A 20730-nucleotide genomic window follows, 5' to 3' on the forward strand; every position below is an offset into this window, starting at 1 on the left:
TCCTGGCTATTTGCTTTTCATTTTCTTTCATCCTTTCAAATCCACAGTCTGTACATCGGTTTGTTCCAGCCTCTACTTGAGCGAGCTTCAAACTGATGGACAGACTGGCATCTACCTGTAATTACAGACATCCTCAGCTCTGCCTTTGGCAAAGCTCGTGGCCTGTTGCACAACCTCTGTGGAGCAGTTTTTCAATCTCCCCAGCTCATTACTAAGTGAAGAGCAGGGCCGCGTGGGCTCGGTGCTGCCTTTGGTGCAGGAATGTTAACGGGCAGCTGCCTGCAGCTGGGCAGAACCAGCCCTCATCCATTGCACTATGATGCCTGGAAAGGCCGGACTTGCCAAAAGCTAGGATCTAGCAATTAGGGAAAGCCCGGAGTCTATAAATACACCCATAGGTGAGTGCAACGCCACTATCACGCATCCTGCTGTCCAGGAAGTGTGAAGCAATCACAAGCACTTTACACATCAAAAAAACTCGGGAGCTGTTTAATCCCAAAGTCCCAAACCTGACCCTCTGCAGCATGGCATGAAGGTATTCAGAGGAAAGGTGAGACAGCTCCGACTCCCACAAAGAAGTTTGGAGTCTGTCAAAAAGGTTATGCGGGACAAAACGGCACCGTCCAGAGCCAAGTCACACTGCAGGTGTGATGGAGGCTTCTGGGGAATACTGTGTAGGGAAACAAGCTGCTGGATGAGAGATGTCTTCTCCAAGGGAAAAGAAATGGACTCATGTATTCACTTTGCTGAAAAGCTTTTTCAAAACTTACTTCTGCAGCTTTGTTTTCTCTGCAAACACCCATACACCTGTAAATGCTTCAGTAAGAGTGTTCGCATTGATATGGGTTTCAACAGCAAGAACTGAAGAACCATTAAGGGTACTTGGAGAGCTGCCTTTAACAAGCAGGGCTTTCAGTTTAATGGGATAAGTACTGCCATTAATTCCATTCTTCCCTAGGAGGAGATACTGCGTGTAGGTGCTCACCTAAGATTTTCCGGGGAGATTTTAAAGCTTTTTGCTCAATACTAGCTCCTTATTCAACATAAAAATGATGCTTCTTGTCACCAGCTTTTAAAGCTCCTTTAAATAGTGCTTATGCTAGAGAAGGGGCATGGGCAAGAAGTAGGGAACCTGTATTCACAAAGCATGTATCACAAACACCACAAATCGCATCTCTCAACTCACACACATGGTTACATGGGTGAGACGGATTCAAGATTGGGGAACGCGGCCACCGCTCCTGCCCAGCAAACCCTGGGCAGCACTAAGAGCAAAAGCTCCCACAAATCCCTGCCCCATGAGTGTCAAAGGAAGAAGCAGCTAACACACTGAACTGTGCAGTGACTGCAGTCACAGTGACTGTTAATGACTAACAACCTGAGCTGTCCATCATCTGATATCACTTTCATCATCATCATCACATAGCTCTGGACAGCAAGATCTCTTCCAGCACTAACTGAACAAGAGCAGAACCGACAGCAAATGTGGTAATTAAGGTGCATAAATTATGGTTGTAAGTGAAGATTATAATTAAATGTAGCATGTAATTGAATACACTCCTGTAACCACTCTGCTATGGCACCAAAGTGCTCACAAGACACCTTCAAACTGTTCTGAAACTGTGACTTCCTCTTGGAAAAAAAAAAGGTCACCGTCAAAAATCACATTTCCTTCTGGTAATGCAAATAAAAATTTAGGATCAGATTCAAGACAAAACCCTGCTCCCACCCGAAACCACACAATTCCATGCAGCAACCCATTCAGGGCCACCTTAGCACTGTTGTTTGTTAAAACACACCATGCTCATGATGTTTCACACCTTCCTCTAGTGCTCAAGAAACACCACAGACATCAGGCAGAAGGAGAAGGTCAAATATGACCTGGGAAACAGCTTCCCCATACCCCAATTTGCTCCAACACACAGATACACATACTTGTGTGTCCACAACACATGTGACACCAGAGTTTTTCATAAGACAAGTTCTATATTCTGCAGTGATAATTATACAGTGCTTTACAAATATGCCTAATTCACAGTACTTAAATAATTGTCAGACAAACAGAATAGGAATCACTTTTGAAATTCCTAGACTTTTAGGCTACCTGGTTCACTTTTCTCTTACACACAGGTCAGAACTAGGATTTTCAGAGAAAATTGGCAGTCCGAGGCAGAAACCCGGCTCCACATCACATTCCACCATAGCAGCTAGCACAGACTCATTTCAAGGCATACAATCCTTCTCTATTTTCTAGCCTCTTTGTTGAGTTTAACTTAAAAGATCTCCAGATACACTTGCTATCCACAAACTCCCAAACCAGCCCTGCCTCTTATCAAAGAAGATTTGTCAAAGCCGCCACCATCTGAAGGACACCCCCAGCACTGGGGACTCAGCCAGCCTCCCAAGACATGCTCTAGCCTCGAGGGAACAGGGACAAGCTGAACATTTCCATACCTACAGGCCAAAAGACAGATGCTCTCCTTTCAGACAGGTCATGCACACTCGGTTCTTCCTGGTGTTTTAGCTCCACTTAGTGGCCAACAAGGCTCATTTAAAGCCCTGCCTTCCTCCCGCAACCACCGCTTTACTGAAGAGTTGCGGGAAACAGCGATCTCCCCCACTCTGATCACCATCACCCTGGTTCACGATCCACAGATAAAACAATGCAGATAAAATGACAAGTCTGAATTCCAGCCAACACTTACCTTGGTAGCAGCGGGGACCGGGGCTTGGCTTTTTCTTTCTCCTTTTCCCGTTCCCTGTCCCGGTCCCGGTCTCTGTCCCGGTCCCTGTGCTGCCTGTCTTTTTCATCTCTCTTCACCCGTTCGCGCTCACGTTCCCACTCCTCTTTCCGCCGCTGGCGCTCCTTGTCGCGCTCCCGTTCCCTTTCCCGTTCTCGCTCCCTCTGGCGCCGCTCCCGTTCCCGCTCCCGCTCCCTCTCGCGTTCCCTTTCTCGTTGCCTGTTCTCCCTTTCCCGTTCGCGTTCTCGCTCTCTTTCCTTCAAAAAAGAACAGAGAAATCGCTGTGTGGTAACATCCCCTAACAAAGCGGGTACCAAGGTCCTGGACCACAAGGAACTACAGACACCCTCCCTTGTCAGAGCAAAGCGTTGAGACAGATAAATGCGGAGCTTGCTGGCCAACACTGCCTGCTGAGCAGGCAGAAAGTGGAAAGGAGCAAAGCATACATCATACTCAGCTGTAATTTTCAAAGGCAACTGTCAAAGATTAATTTGGCTTATTACGCTTATTAAATAAATGTATTGATGTTTACAAGTATTTACTCTCACTGCTAATCGTGTTTAGCTGATTAACTGTACAAACAAGCACCATGAAAATAATTGATGGTGCAGCATGTGCAACAATAGCGAGGACAGGCTCCTGTTTATGCGCTGCTTCTGCAGAACAGCAAGGTCTCCCAGCAAAATGAAAGCCACTTTCTACTTCTACCACTGAAATCCTCCCCACTGAGCAGGCCTTACTGTTTTTTTGCCACTACTCTAGAGGCACAACATGCCTCATAAGTGCAAAAGGAAGCGGAGGGAAAGGGTTTATAGCCTTATTTTCATGGAGCTCAGTAACTTACAGCACTACACCACCAACTGATCTGGGATTTCAGCAGCTGGCTGGGGGCTTTTCTCACCTGACTTGATCAGCTAACACAGAACTCCACCAGCAGTGGACAGTCATGTTGGAACCTCTGTCTGCACACTAAGCAAGCCTATCCAGATCCAGTCCTTTCTGTCCCAATAACTAACAAGCAAACCACAGTAAGGTTATTTCCTGGAAACTCCCTCACTCCCCTGACATGTCCAAGAACGGCTGAAGATGTGGCTGCATGAGGCTGGTATGCAGAGATGCTGCCAGCAAGAGGAAACATCTTCCCGACTTAAACATGCCTTCATCACACTGCAACAGAACCTCCTCCCACCCCTGGCACTCAGAGTGAGTGTGTTCTGTGCAGTAATTAAGCCAACATTTAACTATCTGTAAGATTAAGCATCTTGAACGTCCATCACAAGGCCTGTTTCAACCCTGCACTGGAAACACGACAAGCACCAGAAGTACCTAGAAGAAAGCTGAAAGGAGAAGCACGGAAAGGCATATTACCTTACTTACTCTGTAGTTACGGTATGGATCTGGGTCTGTATACTGAACCCTGAAATTCTCATACTGCCCACCACGCCAGAACCGTTCTATTTCATAGTCATAATAGGGATCTGTATAAGGATCAAGCCTACAATGAAAAACAGGGAAGGTTAGAAAGGGAAGCATCACCTTGTCCCCACACAGAAACGCTACGTATTCTAGCTCAGGTTTTAGTCACTGTGCAGTGACAAGAAAAAACACGTTCAACTGAGCATGATCATACACAGTGGTTTATTTTCTACATACTGCAAACAGACAGGCTTTTTAAAGTGAAGCTTATCAAAGAAAAGCATAAACTTTTCTTGATAAACACAAAAGAAAAATGCTAAACACCAAATTCAGCCTTTCAAATCAATGTGGTAAAAATGCTTTTTATAGCTACTTCAAATGTATGCAAATGTAACAGAACATGTTTTGCCTCATTGATTTCGAGCTGTGTTTTCTGTTCATGCACACAGAACTAATCTCAAGCATTCTCACATCTGAAGTGGAACGGATGGTGATCTCCTACCCACCCTGCCACCAGAAATGATGGGTGCATCCCGCTGCCACCAGCACAGGACATGAGCTGTGGCTGAGCATTCCACCGGGGAAGTTAAACTTTGGGGCAGGCCAGCAATGCTCTGCCCTGATACCTGGAATTACTGCATGTAATGAAGATAACTGCATATGCAGGTCATATTCTTCTGGGGAAAATGGGCCCTGGCCCCCCAAGCACACAAATGAACGCGCAAGCACACGGTACATGCTGCCCAACTGTAAAACTGTAGTAACTTTTGGGTCAAAAAGGGATTTAAACCCCACCCTCCTTAAATCTGCAAGGTTTCCTCCATTGTATGAATTCTATTAACATTATTAAATGGTTTTAATTCATACTCAACAACATCCAATCCCTGCCAGCCACCTGGAGTAGAAATATCACATCCATTGTAAAGACAGGGAGGTGGGTACAGGAAACAAGAAACTTCCAGGGCCACAGAGGAGTCAGTGGCAGACTAAAACAAATGTTCCCAAATTCCACATTATCCATAATGAGACTCTGACTTGTACGTAAGAGGAATAAAGGGCCCACTTTCGCACTTTAAAAGCCGTTAAATAATCTAAAACTGGCTATGATGTAAGTGCTGCCCTGCAAGTCAAGCTGCTACTTGCATTTTTGTTCCAGTGCTTTTAAATGGTTTAAGATTTCCACTTTTGTCTGAAACAAGCCAAGGGAAAGATACCAGCTAATCCTGAACACTGATATTTAATCCAGCAAGAAACTCCTGATGCCAACCAGACAACAGCCTAGATTCAGTGACATCAGGTGTCCGAAGAGATACAAAAAAATCTCAAGCTACATCAAAAAGAAAACTCTTTAACACAGACTCAACTCCAAATCTCCCCATTCCCTTCCTGTAACTTTTGCAGACTTCTTATTCATATAAACAATCATTTAACTTGTTTAATTAACTGCTGTGCATTTAGATAATGCGGTGCTTAAATGCTTAGGCAAATAATTGGTATCACCCAAAAAATCAAATACATCCACTCAGTTAAACTGCCCACCACATCAGATGAGACAGCAGTCTGTGGCCTAGGAAGTTTTAAGAAGTACAATGGAAAAAGGAAAGGGAACATTTTCTTACAGTTGCAACAGTACTGGAATCAAAGACCTGCTTACCCATAGTTAATGTTTTCTTTGATGTCCACCTCCCTATAGTTTTTCAAAAAAGAAAAAGGGATTCATGAACTATTTAGACATCTCCATAGGTCACAAGACAGTCCTCAAAGCATTTATTAACATGCCAGTAGTTAGTTTGCTGCAAGGTCTGTGCAATAAGGTGCATGTGAGAAAAATCACCATTTTTGGAGTTTAAGCAGCAGCATCATCATAACTTCAGCCTTTACACGCAATGAAGATATTTCAATGCCACAATAAAAATGCCTGAATTTACAGGAATTCCATTTAAGTTGTTTAACATTGGCAACATGCAAAACATTTATTTTCCTTGACTGTATGAAAACCAGAAAGTTCTGTACCTAACACAATTCCTGCATCAGCGAGACAGTAGCACAAAACAACCAGAACGCTGATGATAGTTTCCATATACAGTCATAAAATAAAGATACTGTACAGTCAACCCACAGAGCACTCGTGATATGTCCCAGGTGCAACTGAGAGCCTTCTCAGAGGAACAGAAGACCTTGTTCTGTTAAATACAACAGACATATTTCTACCCATGAAAAAATTAATACAAGGCAACTGTTTTATTTCAGGCTGCAGAATTTAAAATGGGGAAAAGAACTGCACTCCACAGCAAATCAAGGGACAAAAGCTTAACCTACTCCTTATTCCTTTCCAGAGGTTTTTTTTTGCAACTCATTCACTCTAAAACAGACAGAATCAAGCCTTGCAACACTTTGTGAGTGGGAGTGTTTCCATAGTCTGTATGTGTAGGAAGAACAGAGGATGTATGAGCAAGAGAAACAGATTCACCTGTAATCCTGCAGAATATAGTCCTCTCAAAAAATCTTTTTCCATTTGATTTCTTGGCTTGAGAACCACTAACCAAGCTTGCCAGAGCTGACTAATTCACCCTTGCACCTTCTCCTACCTGCTCTCAGACATAACAGGAGTGTGTATGAGGTCTCCATTTTACATTTCACCTCCTTAAAAAAAAACCCAATCATCTAAGCACTTAAGTTTAGGGTGTTTGTTTTGGCCCAGGCTATGCCCTGGCAGCTAAGGGGTTTAATCTCTGACCACTGTCTTACTCAACAGTTTATCTGGGACTGGTCAAAATGTTCAAGACCAGTTGCTGTGCCAATGCCCTTGCAAATAAACACCCAGATAGTTGAGACAGTAACGCTGCTGCCCAAAATCTCGTGGACCCTACTCCAACTCTGCAGCTTCAGTTTTAAAAATTTCATGGGCTGGAATAAGAAAAACGAGAGGAAAAGCAATTGGAAGAATGCACTGGTGTGACACAGGCAATGCACAACTAGACAATGCCCCTGAGGGACCAGTGTGCCAACAACACTGAAGGCAGAAAGGTTTAAAAATGACTGTAAATGAAGGCAGTGTGAACTGGAGTGAGTGGAGGCAGCTCACATTTAACTGGTGCACATGCTGCTTAATGGAAGTTGTTCTCACTTTGAGGTAAGCATTTCTCCAGTCTGTAGAAGTTAACTGAAGACTGCCATCTTGTACTACATTTCCCCCCGTCTATTCCATGTAGCAAAACCAAGACTTACGCTGGATCTCTGACATCTCTGGTGATGCGGTAATTCCAGTCACGGAAGAACTCGTTTTCTTTGTCAAATTCACGCTCGTCTTCTCCAATAGTCACAGTGAACCTCTTCTCCTCAAAGTCAGGCTCCTGCTCTTTTCTCATAGTTGCCTTTTTTAATACCTGCCATAATATAAAAAAAACATTGTAAAGAGACCATTTCTGAGACCCAGAGAAACTGCAGTCTTAAAAATCCTTCACTTGGGAGAAACCTGCCCTTTGGCTAAAACAACCTTCTTCTGCCCAGGTCTCAATGTGTAAGACACTGGACTCTCCTTCAGGTACAAAATGTAATTCACTGTTCCATCAGCTCAGAACAGAAGAAGAAAGTTTCACACATGCTAACCCCATTTTCTGCAACGATCAGACGCATGGATACATGCTACAGAGACAGGTACCGAAGTAAAGGAAATTAGCCCAGCTTAGAAAGGTTTGCTTTGTAGAGGTTTTGACTTCAAGGCCACGAACTCCCCCTAGCTCATGGTCATATGAAAACACCAAACCTAGTTGACAGCGTTTCCTGACTGTACAACTGTGATATACAACAAGACACAGTTAACAGGTTTAAAGGCAAAAGGAAAGTTCCTTAGAAAGAACAAGAAGCTACATGCTCCAAAAAAAGCTTCTTGCGAAACAGGCAACTGGATTTAGGAGACATCACCATGCTTCCTGAGGATGGCATTTACCTCTTTAGCATGCCGGAGTCCTCTCTCCCAGGCACTTTCTGTTGGAGGGTCCGGAGGGGGCGGAGGTAAGATTTCATCAACAACTGGTCCTCCCTGTTGGAAAGGCAAGAAGAGGAAGAAGACACACACCTGACATTAGTTTTGAGCAGCAAACTCATGCGTTGCTACCCAGTTACCCCGGAGTACCTCCAGACGCTCCGGAGATGTATCAGCAGGGCACAAACTGGGACACACATGGAAAATTATTCTGCTCTACTAGCAACTACAAGACAACCTTTTAAAATATCATACATCCAACTGATGAATTGGATAGTGACCAATGTTCCCAAGTTATTAGCTCACAAAATAAAAACCAACCCAAATCATCTTCACTTCCAGAACAGGAGACAAAAGCTATGTGCAGAAGCCATAAATCCATAAAACAGATGTCCATACCCAAGGATTGGCTGGCATCAGTGGGTGAGGGCCGATGGGAGGAGCTCCATTTGGGGAGAAGGGCTCAGGCTTGGAGATTAAGGAGTAGTTTCCTTTGTCGTTCACACCAGGGTGAATGAATCGACAGTTCATGCCCCAGGTACAGTGCCCTGTGGAAACGTAGTTCTGTTAGATCCCCACAGGCACTTAAAACCCAGCAAGGAATAATGCTGTTTGAGACATGTGACTTTTCTTCTTTCCAATTTTGTTGGGATTTACCTGTTTTCATTCACATGGAATGATCTTCACCACCCAACACCTTCCCAGAGAGGATAAACAGATCCAGTCAAAGATGGATGAATGTGCAAGAATCTCATTATGGTGAGAAGGGAGGGATGGATGCAAACAGACCATTAGGCAAATGCCGTAATAAAGACTACGAGCTCTTCAAGTCTTATTAATGACAAACACTCCAAGTTAGGAGCTTTACCTTTTACAAAAAACAACGAATACATAAAACCTGACAGACAAGAAAGCATTGCAGTGCATTCAAAATGAACAGCTCTCTGGTGAGGCATGAATTATATCAAAGCTTCTCCTTCCAGCTGAATCCACAGGCTTGCCAGCACTAAGTAGGAAAGGAGACATCACTGTTGACTGCAGCAGACAAACCCGAGGCTGCTCATTAGCTTCAGATACCACTCCCAAAGAAATGGTAACACTCGGGGGTCTATACCAGGATACAAAGCTAATTCCCAACTTTAATTTAGCTTGCCTCAGAAACAAAACCCTTTTTTTTCTTCTCTTCCAGCAATCCACTCAACATCAGGCAAGAGACATTTTGCAGATCTCCCAGCAGACAACTGCATCACAAAGTCATTGCTAGTTGTGTGCTAGCTCAGTCATTAGCACATTAATTGAGGGGTAAAGGAGCCGTTAACACTGCTTCAGCCCAAGGAAGAATTCCCAGTGCTGGCTAGCAGAAATTCACACTGCACTTCGGTACCTGGAAATGCTCCTCATCAAGTCCCATACTAACCACAAGCTGGTGTCAGAAGTAACACTGTATGCTTTGTACTGTCAAACATAACAAGAGCACAAATCCCTTTGGTCAATGGCTCATCCCTTCTCAGTGCCTAAGCACCGTGGGTAGGGGCTGTCAGACACCTACACCAACACTTACATTCCTACTGAGGGTGTCAAGAGGAATGACCACCTTGACAAGTGACGAGCCCTGCTCATGTCAAGGTGGCTATACAGCACGTTACTTTGCTGGAAGGCTTTGCAAGCTGGTCACTCACGCCACTGGATAGACGCAGCCACGTGAGTGCTCCTCCAACACAGCAAGGGTTAAAATCTGAATGTCTTGAAGAGCAGCACCTCACCTTCCTGGTGGCAGTAAACCCTTTATGGGGCAAGCAGGAGCGAGTGTCAACGTTACCTGAGCTGACACCAAATCAAAGAACAACTACGGCAGGAGATCCTGCAGCCTGAACTTTGACTCAGGCAAATATTTCCATGCTGCACAGAGGCGTGTGTCACGCTAAGCATTCAGGAACAAACAGCTCTGTGGCCGAGGGACTTCCCTGTTCCACCACCATCACCACCAACACCTTCGTGTCACAGCACACAGAGAAAATCCGATACCGGAAGACATCCAGGAAGCAGAGTACGTGATACGTGATGGTCATGTCTCTGGAAACCCCCCGAGCAGCTCCCTGCTCTGCATTACACCACTGATGTAAGGAATAAGAGACTCCACCTTGCTCCCCACCCTTCTTTTGATCCAGATTTTCATAAACTGTTTCGAGGGCGATTGTAAATAAAACCAAATAAATGAGCAAACATGAAGTGAGATGCAGCTGGAGGAAGTGTAAGATTATATTATTATCCTGTAATGTTTAAATAAGTAAACTTTTATAAAGCCCAACTCTCTAAATTAAAGCAAAATTCCAGGATAGCCTAAGATAGCTGTTGCAGATTTGCCCAAACTTTGGGGAATGTCCTATTAAGAATTACAGACAAAAGTTACAGCAAAAAAGGCAGTTATATCCCATGCTGTTTTAAGAAAACTTGCAGAGTAAGAAAGACATGGATCTGCCAGAGCAAGACCAGATGAAGCCATAAAGATGAGGCACCCTGACAGCTGGGCTTGTTCAGTCTGGAGAAGAGAAGGCTCCTTAAGGGGAGACCTTGGAGCAGCTCCCACAGGCTACAGGAAACCTGGATAAGGGCCTGTAGGGACAGGCCAAGGGGAATGGCTTTAACCTGCCAGAGGGGAGATTGAGATGAGCTCTTAGGCAGAAGCTCTTCCCTGTGAGGGTGCTGAGGCGCTGGCACAGGGTGCCCAGAGAAGCTGTGGCTGCCCCATCCCTGGCAGTGTTCAAGGCCAGGTTGGACACAGGGGCTTGGAGCAAGCTGCTCCAGTGGAAGGGGTCTGGGCCCGTGGCAGGGGTTGGAGCTGGATGAGCTTTAAGGTCCCTTCCAACCCAAACCATTCTTTGATTCCAAGTCTTCCCTTACTTGCTTCTATCAGACTCACCACACTTAGGGCAAATCCATCTTTGCATATTGGCTCTACGTAAATTCAGCATCTGGTTGCCAAGGAACAGAAAGGTGATACTGAGGACACCTGGGGCAGACTTTATCATGCAGACAGCAGCTTAATGGTTTAAATCAAACAAGAAAAATTATAGCACCTTTGTTTTTTTCCACCATTACAGTCTGTCATTACCTTTCATGAAGAATCGGCAAGTGGGACGTGGCCTCACTTTTCTGTCATTGGGGTCTTTAACTTCTCCTTCCTCCAAGTCATCATCCTGGAACAGACAGACAAGCTGACATTTCATGCGGTGCATTTTCTGCAGCGACTTGACATTTCACAATATGGTCAAATATCAGTCACTGAAAACACACCCTGGAGCGAAACAGAAGAAAAAAACAATATAAAGTTCTAACAAATACCCCACAGCATCTTCACAATGTGCTTCTACAAATAACAAGATGCATCAACTTCAGTGTTTCAAAGGTGACGCCAAACCCTTCAGGTGTTAAGCACGTCCTGATGCCACACCACAGACCAAGGTTTCAAGCTGCATCATTTCACCTGCTATATACTGGACTGTTCCCTGCTCAGCACTCATGTCACCCTTAGTTAAGCTCGAACCAATTCCTTCTATCTATTGTTTTAAAATGCACAGCAGTATTCCTGCATTAATATAATAACCCAGCAGCATCTGTCCAATTCTGAAGGACAACTGCTATTACAATAACTAACTCCCACATGCTTTCCCACAGTGCTGAGTGACAACTTCGCACATAAGCTTCTTAGGAATAAAGTCATGTATTTCTTCCAGCCCTCTCTGGCAACAACTTGACACCTTCTCTTCTACTTCTCAGCTCCAGGCAGGAGCTCTGAATCAGCTCTACATCATCCCCAGACACAGCAGCCCCAGGAAGAAAGTCTGGGAGATGCAAGTTGTTTTCAAGATTAAGAACCACAGGGGATGAGAGTGTGAAATAACAGCCACAGAACACCTCCAGAAGAAAGTTGTTGAAACCTTGAAAGTACCTGCCTTTGCCTCTGTTCTCAAGGGGGGGGAAAACCCCTTCCCTGGCTTCATCAGGCGCAGCTGAAAAGTCAAAGGGAGGCAATGCAGAAGGCAAATACATGACCAGAATTGTCAGAGATATGTGGCAAGGAAATGAGCTATTTAATCTAAAAGGCACCCTGGCTTCCCCTCACTTTGCCTCCGCTCACCACCACACAAGTTTTCAGCATCTGAAACACATCTAAAGAGGGAGCATCTGGTGGAGGCCTTCCCTTTGCGTGGCAATCGCAGCAACTCTGTGGCAGAAACAGCAGTTGTCTACATGGAAAAGATTAGAAAAGTTATGTGCTTTGATCAATTTAGCAGCTGGAAAGGAAGAAAAGAACATCACTTGGCTGTAAGTAAACAGAAGATCTCTAGAGAGATGGGTTAACAGCTTCTGCTGCTGCATTCCTCCGAGGGCAATACAAGGAAAGCTCTCCTGAACAAGGAGGGATTTAAAATATTACACAGATATATTCAAATTAAAATTTGCATTGATACTCCCCTCCCTCCAAGACAGAAGTCTGAAAGCAGAATAAAATGCAGAGGTTTCATAGCTCCCCCCGAAGCTGGGGATGGCATTCAGTGACATGTGAATGGCATAACCAGCTCAACTCTGCTTCTTTCAAAGGAGCTGTGTGAAGTCTTTGCAAATGCTGTACTTGAACAAAAGGGTAAGTATTTATTTCTGTGAGGTCTCCTTGGAATCAGGCAGCTGGGAGCCCTGTTATGAGATAATATATGAAAACCAGAGTACAGATTCATCTTGTGCTTTGTAAGGAGAGCGCTCTTAAGAATGCCTTAGACTTTAAAGGAAAGCATTCATATTTTAATCAAGAAGCAGGCGTGAAGTCACGGCTCCAGGAATTTTTTCTCCCCCCTGCCTGGACTCTTGCACAGGATGGTAGACCTCTTCCTAAGTGAGCCAGAAGCACATAAAACTTTTGGAAAATATGTTTTTAAACAAAATCACCCGCCAGAATGGCCATGATGAAGAAAAATTACGTCACGTTTTTTTAAGCAACAGAACTTGTCAAAGCTAAAAACCACACAATATACAACTCTTCAGTGAAAAGGAAGGAAGGTCTCTTCTGTGATGAGAGCTTCTTGAGCACATGGCCAGGGCAGCTACACAGCTATGGAGACTGGAAGACAACACCACCTCCCAGTACGAATCCCCCCCACCAGTGACTCCATCCACAGCACATTGCTTCTTGTCTGGTCACCAGGATGCTCTCACAACCTAGCTTAGCTGTGCAGGATACCTTCTGGTACAGACAGCTGAGAACAGAGCCTGCTCCAAGCCACAGACTTCTCTCTGAAGTGCTTTGCACTCCCACTATTCAGATTCAAGCAAGGTGTCCACCAGATCAGCAACCCACAGGAGCGTTTCTATTCTACTGCTAGAATCACTCTGCCCTGTTTTCTTCTGCCTGCAAGAGGGAAACTGGTATTAAGCTGTATTAAACACATAAAGACAAACATGAATAAGGAGTGCTATTTGCCCCGGTCACCAAGGCAATTAAACCCCAGTTTTGATTTTATTAAACAGCTGTTTGTCCTCAGCTGTGAAACAGCAGCTACTGGGACTGCATATAACTAAAAATATCCTCTAAATCACATGCAGGGGCCACCTGGTTAGGCACCTTCTAGAGAGCCCAGCACCTTCTGCTCCTCTTCCATGCATCCAGATGCTGCTAAAGCCCAACCATCTCAGGGCCACAGGCTTCCACTCTCCAGCACCAGCCTCTCAACCTCAAGCAAGGAGACAGCTTACGAACACCTAATCCATAGCTAAGTAATTTGCTGTCAGCATCAGTCAAAAGTCCTCCAAAAGCTGAGGCAAAATAGTTTCTTAAAGCACTGGAGCCCTTCCATGTTCAATGGGAACAAAGCTTATTTGTGATGCCTCTGACAGTATTTGGCCCAAAGCTTTTCTACAGTACACGGCACCAGACATTCCACCCACCAAGTTTAGGATTTGGTATGCAGTATGGTCTTACCTCCAGAGAGAAAGTGTGTTACTTGCACACTGGGGACACAGCTAACACAGCTAATTCATGTCAAAGAAGGGAGGCATGGCAGTCTAAGAGCCAAACAGTTCAGAAACACGAGGACAGGTCTTTCCCTGTAGGGCTCTGCCCACTTGGACCAGCTCCTACTTACATCAATTTCTCCATCATCAATTTCTCCATCATCTTCTTCTTTCTTCTTCTCCTTGAGGGGATCCTGGCCATCCTTTTCATCATCACTTTTGCTACTGGATTTTTTCTCATCTTCATGAGCATCATCTCCTTTCTCTTCTTCCTCATCATCCTCACCAGCAGCTTTCTCACCATCCTCCTCTGCAGCAGCAGCACTTGGTTCCTCAGGAACTTCCTCATCATAGTCCAACTCATGCTCATCAAGTTCACGGGTGACAGAGGATGCTTCATCACCAAGATCATTTGTCCTGTCTTCTTCCTCACCCTTGCGAGGTGCAGGGCTCTTCAGCTCCCCACTCTGCTCATTGTTGTCAGACTGGTGAGACTTAGGTTCACTTAAACGGTCCTCTTCATCTGAGCGGTTCTCCTCTTCACCGTGGCCCAATCCCCTGACTGCATCCTCCTCCTCTCCCATAATGCTGCCTTGCCCACCCTCTCCATCAAGTTCACGGTCTGAACAACATTCCTTCAGGACTTCCTCATCAGAAAGCTGCTGGTCTTCTTCATCAGGAGAGCAGGGGTTTCGCTCAGGGCTGTTGGAAACATCCATCAGTACCCAATAGTCTGCAGAGGGTAGAAAACAACACTAGTTATGGGGAGCAAGATAGGAGACATCAAGGAAGGTTTATCTTGCAGAATTTGTACTATCATATTTCACCTCCTAAAGAAGAAAACACTGCTTGAATTCATTAACATGGTTTATCACAGGACCTTCAAGAAGGAAACAGAGTTTAAGCTGCATAAGAAACTGATTCCGATATTGTTCCAGTCTAGACAAGAGTCTGCCACCCTTCACATACAACAACGGAGCTTGAGGTTGGAATTTTACCTACAAGCTCTAGCATTCACCAAGTCAGTTTGAAACTCCAAGATGTATTTTTCAAGTATAAGCACATGGCCCTACAGACTCAAGACATACAGGAGCACAACTTGCAGTGATGCTGAAAAAATAGCCTGTATCTCTACAGGATCTTTTACATTGCATACACAACAGATAAGAAAGCAAAGGCAGTATCCAATCACAAAACCACCTGGATTTTCAATTGGGTTTAATTCAGACAGTGCATGTATTGCCACCTAATCTCCAGCTGCTTTACAGACTAAAGATTCAAAATTCCTTTACAGATGATCAACTTCATAACTCTGCACCATGCAATTCTGCTAGAAGCTCAGTATGAACATGTGCTCAATACGAGTTAAAAATTAGATGTCTGCTTAGAACAAGCACAGTAAATGCAATAGGAAGAGACAAGATGCAAAGCCAGAAAAAGAACCCAAGCCACATATATGCTTGTTTTACTCCGGAAAACAAAAAATCCCATGAATTCTAGAACTGCCTGACCCAAGGAACTGGTTGAGCTGTCTGTTACTAGGAAGATTACTGGTTTACATTTAGACAAATGCTCTTGGTGATTAAGAACTCTGACCCTTCATCTGTGGTCTCTTGCTGCAGCATGTACTCAGCCTTATAAATGATGGCAACTCCTTCCTCACTCCCCTCAGCAATAACCACAGTGCTTGGCTACCTCAGAAGAGCCCAGGCAGAGAGAAGTGTCCTAGCAGGTTTGCCAGCACCGAGCCAGCCAGTGCTTAAGAAAGACAAAAGCAGCCACTTGCAGCTCTCTGCTTGTATCAGTAGAATGGTTCAACAGAGGCACTGGCTCCTCTCAAGGTGGCACTTTTCCAGGGAACTAAATTCACCATTTCACTATATGCTACCTCCTCCTCCAAACCCAAAGGTCTGCACAGGAACAAGCCTGGGCAGCCATCAGACAGAAATTAAAAGCTAAAGACAAACCAAGGCTTACAGAAGCATATTTAGGAAACAAAAAGCCACAGGGTTACAAATCAATAGGACTTCTTCATCTCAATATGTTTCATGTTTTATTCCAGCTGCTCCTAGCTATAAGCTCCTTGCAAGCACATTTACTGCTGGTGCAACAAAAAAACATGGCCTAAACTACCAGATTTTTACCTGCTATTGTCAACTCTTGATGCAGAAAGGCTACAAGACCCTGGTAGCACCTTTAGGCACACCAAGCAACACTTTGTGAAATAGAGTTATAACACCAGGCAGCTCTGTGCTACTTAACCTTTTCCTGACCCACACTATCACTTCTGCCTGCCATGCCCCTCCAACTAGCTCTGCACAGTAAAGGTTATTTACCATTAAAGAGCAAGAACAGACAGGAGGTGGGCCAAGCCACAACAAACAACAGTGAACACCACCAAAACAAATCCAAGACTTCACATCATACAAGCCCAAATACATTTTGGTGTAACAAAATTGGGGATCTCTGCACTGAAATACAGCAGGAGGTTAAGCATGGGGAACGTGCAGCATCTCTTCCGTGCGTCAAGAGCCTGTGCCTGGAAATCAGGAAGGCACAATGTTGTTACCCATGCTACTCATTTGCTTCTTCATGAACTTGCAAGGACCAGGGCTGTTGTATTTACGTCCTGTATGCTGCCAGATGCACTGTCATCACCGAGATAACATCTCTTGTATTCACCCTAGTGAAGACATGCTGAGCTGGTATTTGCAGCAAACTCTCAAGATGAAAGTCACACTCAAGAAAATGCTGCTCATTATACTATAGGAGGTCTGCAGAGAAAAATCACAATGAAAAGCACACCCAGAAGAAGTCTTTATGTAAGTACTTATCAACCATGCTCTGTTTTATGTCTTCAAAGCACCACACAGATATTTGATAACCAATAAAGAATGATCTAAACATTTGTCCTGGGTTCATCAGTAGCAGTCATTTTTCTTCTTCTTAGTAGCTGGTGCAGTGGTTTTGACTTTCAGCCTGGGAACAGTACTGATAACACCAATGTTTTTAGTTACTGCTCAGTAATGTGTACTCTGACCAAGGACTTTCTGAGTCTCATGCTCTGCCAGGGAGGAGGGGAAGCCAGGAGGACGCAGAGATAAGACACCTGACCCAAACTAGCCAAAGAAGTATTTCATCCCACAGCACATCATGCCCAGTATATAAAGTGGGGGCAGTTACCCAGAAGGGCTAGATTGCTGCTTGGGTCAGCCTGGGTATTGGTCAGGGGGGGGTGAGCGGTTGTATTCTCTCCCCTTGTTATTTCCCTTATTATTATTATTATTGGTGGCAGCAGTAGTAGTTTGTGTTATACCTTAGTTACTGGACTGTTCTTATCTCAACCCATGGGAGTTATCTTCTCTCGATTTTCCTCCCCATCCCTCTGGGAGCAGAGGGAGGAAGACAAGGGGAGTGAGCAAGGTTCTGCATTACCAGCTGGGCTTAAACCATTACAGCATTTGAGCAGAAGAATCATATTCTGAGTTTCCTACCAGCTGCTCCAGTTTCTCCACACATCTGAAGTTGGCTCTTACTCATAACCGAAGTTTTGATTTTGCTGAAAAGTTAAAATCCAAATTACAAGACAGCAATTGCCTCTGGTGATAACGGCTCTGGGCAGTTAAACAGGATGCAATCCAAAACAAATTATATTCTTTCTGGGTATATAAAAGTTGATGCTGAGTTCATAAATGCTTGCACAAATTATTACTGGCTTTAAGATCAAGCTTATGGCAGCGATTTTAATTGCCTAAGAAGTTACACTTTATGTGAACACAGAACAACTTAGCATATTACATCTGAAAGGTCAGACTTAAGAGGCCAGGAGAAATGTACAAGTTGTCAAGGGCAGATGTACTCAGGAAATTTGTTTTCTGATTTCTTGCAAACAAGCAGCACCAAAGAAAAAGCACTGAAGTGAACCAAATACCTTTCTGCATTCAGCACTAAGACCTTTAGAGGGATGGGGGGGAAAAAGTGCGAGTGGATTCTCACCACCAGCTAAGGTGATAAGTATAAAACATTCACCTCCACTGGCAGCTATTAAAGCTATTATAAAACCCCAGGGCATCCATCAGTTACAATCACTTCCTATTAATTTCCATTGACAGAAATTATAAGAAACACAATAAATGACAGCTCAGTTGAAGAGGGATCATAGGCAGGCTGGTTTTGGTGTGGATTTCCCCAGATTCAAGTAACAGCAAGTTTCCCTTCAGCAACAGGTGCTATGCCCTCCCCAGTGCCTCTGTCTGTGCCAGCAGTGATGCAGTGCACAGAAAGCACTTCAAAAAGTCCTAGTCAGAGAGCTCCTCCACCACCTTTTATGCTGAATTATTTTGGTAAATAAAATATTATTTGGTAATATTTGGTAGTTACTTTGGTAAACCCACTGTTCAGCCAGTCTCCAAGGGCTATTAACCAATAGCCAAGAAAAAGGTACCCCAATATTCAAAGAACCAGATTTTTTCTTCAATCTTACATATGCAACTGCATGGAAATACCCCAAAGCAAACCTCATAATATGCAAAGGTAAAATAAGCAGGAAAAAAGAATATGGAGCTGGAAATTTAAAGAAAACTGTCAGGCTAATGGTGCAACAGGACTAGACAGCATTTCTGCTGCATGATGGCAAGATACTGCCCTAGCAGCCATCCAAATGTTAGGGTAGACTCTCACTAACTCACTGCCACAGCAGCTCCTCCTGCAACAGGGGAGGTAAAGACAGTGTCCTCCAGCCATTCCTTAGCCTTGTGCAGTCCCAAGGCTCTGAGCCCAAGAGGAGAGCAAAGAAACAAGGCACAGCATTCAAACAAGCAGCTTACAGGCGACAGCGGCATCACAGAAGCAGGATCTGAGATGGGAGAATGCCTCATCACTGAGCTAGTCAGTGTTACTTGTAGTCACTGGTTTGTAAAAAGAAAAAAAAAAAAAAAAAAAAGAGTTGAACTTTAGGAAAGGCAAGAGTATCACAGCATGGATTTTGTGAAGCACTGGAGTACTTGCTCTACTCACTCAAGCTTCCTTTCTAGCTCCAGTGAATTTATTCTTTGCATTCTAGCAAATTTCACTCCATTTAAAGCGCGTGCCCCAAGCACTGTCTCAGAATAATCTGCAAATCAGTTTATACTAAATCTCTGGACTCCTACGAAGTTTTCCTAGTGTGTGTTTGCATTTTTTTGCTTTCCAATGTCATTCACCTAAACATACAAATACCAGGAAAAAGATAAGAAAAATTACTAGATAGAAGTATTTCAAACAAGCAACACAATAGAGCAGAAACAGTAGAGCAGAAATCCACAGGTTTCATCCCTCATCATAAGGGTGGAATTTTTGCTCCTTAAAACCAAGGAAGTTTATTACCGTCTTCAAAACAAGTTATAAAGGAAAAAAAATCTAACCTATAGATAAGATTCCTTGACTTGTAACTTAGGATAATGAGGCAAGAACCAGGTATACAGTAATACTTTTTACTTAGTGTTTCATCTTCAGAGCTACCTTTAAATTACAGATAGTTGAGGCAAAGCCACACTATTCCAAAACTGACTTCATTTCCTCAGTGTATCAAATGTTCATTTTCTGCATATCTGAAGAAGCAGGCTAGTTCAGAACAGGTATCAAGCATTTTAGATGACACTTACAAAACCCTCCTTTTGCCAGGCTAAGCAAGTTGATACAGCCTTTCTATAGAGAGGCTTTGGAGCCAATACAATAGTAGGGTGCACTTTCAGCCCAAAATGTATCTTTGTCTCTAGAATCACTTGTGCATGCCTCATTGTGTGGAAAGCCCCTTATAAAGCAGCTCACGTGTTTTCAGTGAGGAAAATGAGGATTTGGCAGCTCAACTTTCCAGCCATCTCACTTGCAGTAAGTACATGCCACCCTCCTGGGTGTGAGCCACACGGCACTTGCTGTCACCACAGGTATCAATCAGGTTAAGCAGGACTTTCCCTCCAGTTGTTCCTTCTGGATCTTCATGTCCTCAGCCAGCCCCTGTCAGCTTGCAGTGCTCCTGACAGTGCTGTGATCAGGCAGTATTACAGAATAGTCTACCAAAAATATGAAGTAAAGAAATCCCTTGAAAACAAGACCTGGGGCTTTGTCATCTCATTTTCAGTAGCAGTGCCTTTGCATCATGCTCCACAGCCCAAGCAGAACCCCGCTGCATCCAGCTATAGCTGAGAACACCAGGCAGCTTTTGCAAACCTAAGTCTGACCCTTTGGTCACTGGGTATCCAGAAATGATGGGAAGCACTCTGAAGAGACATGCATAGCATCAGCTAAGAGCAGGATAAAAAGGGCTAGAACAACATGGTGTCCCAGGGGACATTCAGCAGCAATTATCTGCAGCAAACCTGCCTTTTCTCCTTGCAGTCCCTCGCTTCTCTCCCTGTCCCTGCACAGCAGCTCCAAAGAGTCAGGTCTGGCAGAAAAAGGAAGCCTTTTAGTTACACAGTATATATGCAACAAGAGGCAGTGCTGAAGTTTCACAGACTGAGCTCTGGTATTTCTCAAAGTAGGGAAAAATGAATTAACTATTCCTTAACTTTGTCAGTGTTTCACTGCATACCCTGGAATACA

General features: G+C 44.2%; 1 protein-coding gene across 4 annotated transcripts in view; it reads right to left on the reverse strand.

Annotated features, from left to right (window-relative positions):
* ZC3H18 (zinc finger CCCH-type containing 18) overlaps positions 1-20730 on the reverse strand; it is a 47574-nt gene that overhangs the window by 24144 nt on the left and 2700 nt on the right. Inside the window, exons 2-9 of one of the 4 annotated variants that reach the window (XM_061477405.1) lie at positions 14280-14881; positions 11255-11339; positions 8542-8690; positions 8107-8199; positions 7386-7543; positions 5812-5844; positions 4119-4236; positions 2706-2998 (exon numbers count right to left, since the gene is read on the reverse strand). In XM_061477405.1, coding sequence (XP_061333389.1) covers positions 2706-2998; positions 4119-4236; positions 5812-5844; positions 7386-7543; positions 8107-8199; positions 8542-8690; positions 11255-11339; positions 14280-14867 — 1517 coding nt within the window. In that variant the 5' untranslated portion in view covers positions 14868-14881. Of the gene's footprint in view, positions 1-2705; positions 2999-4109; positions 4237-5811; positions 5845-7385; positions 7544-8106; positions 8200-8541; positions 8691-11254; positions 11340-14279; positions 14882-20730 lie in introns of all 4 variants that reach the window. The other 3 variants (XM_061477404.1, XM_061477407.1, XM_061477406.1) reach the window with 3 other exon arrangements.

The sequence above is a fragment of the Pezoporus flaviventris genome, unplaced genomic scaffold (genome assembly GCF_033815535.1).
Source record: "Pezoporus flaviventris isolate CSIRO_AGI_PZ_B2104156 unplaced genomic scaffold, CSIRO_AGI_Pfla_v1 ptg000105l, whole genome shotgun sequence".
NCBI classification, from domain to species: Eukaryota; Metazoa; Chordata; class Aves; order Psittaciformes; family Psittacidae; genus Pezoporus; species Pezoporus flaviventris.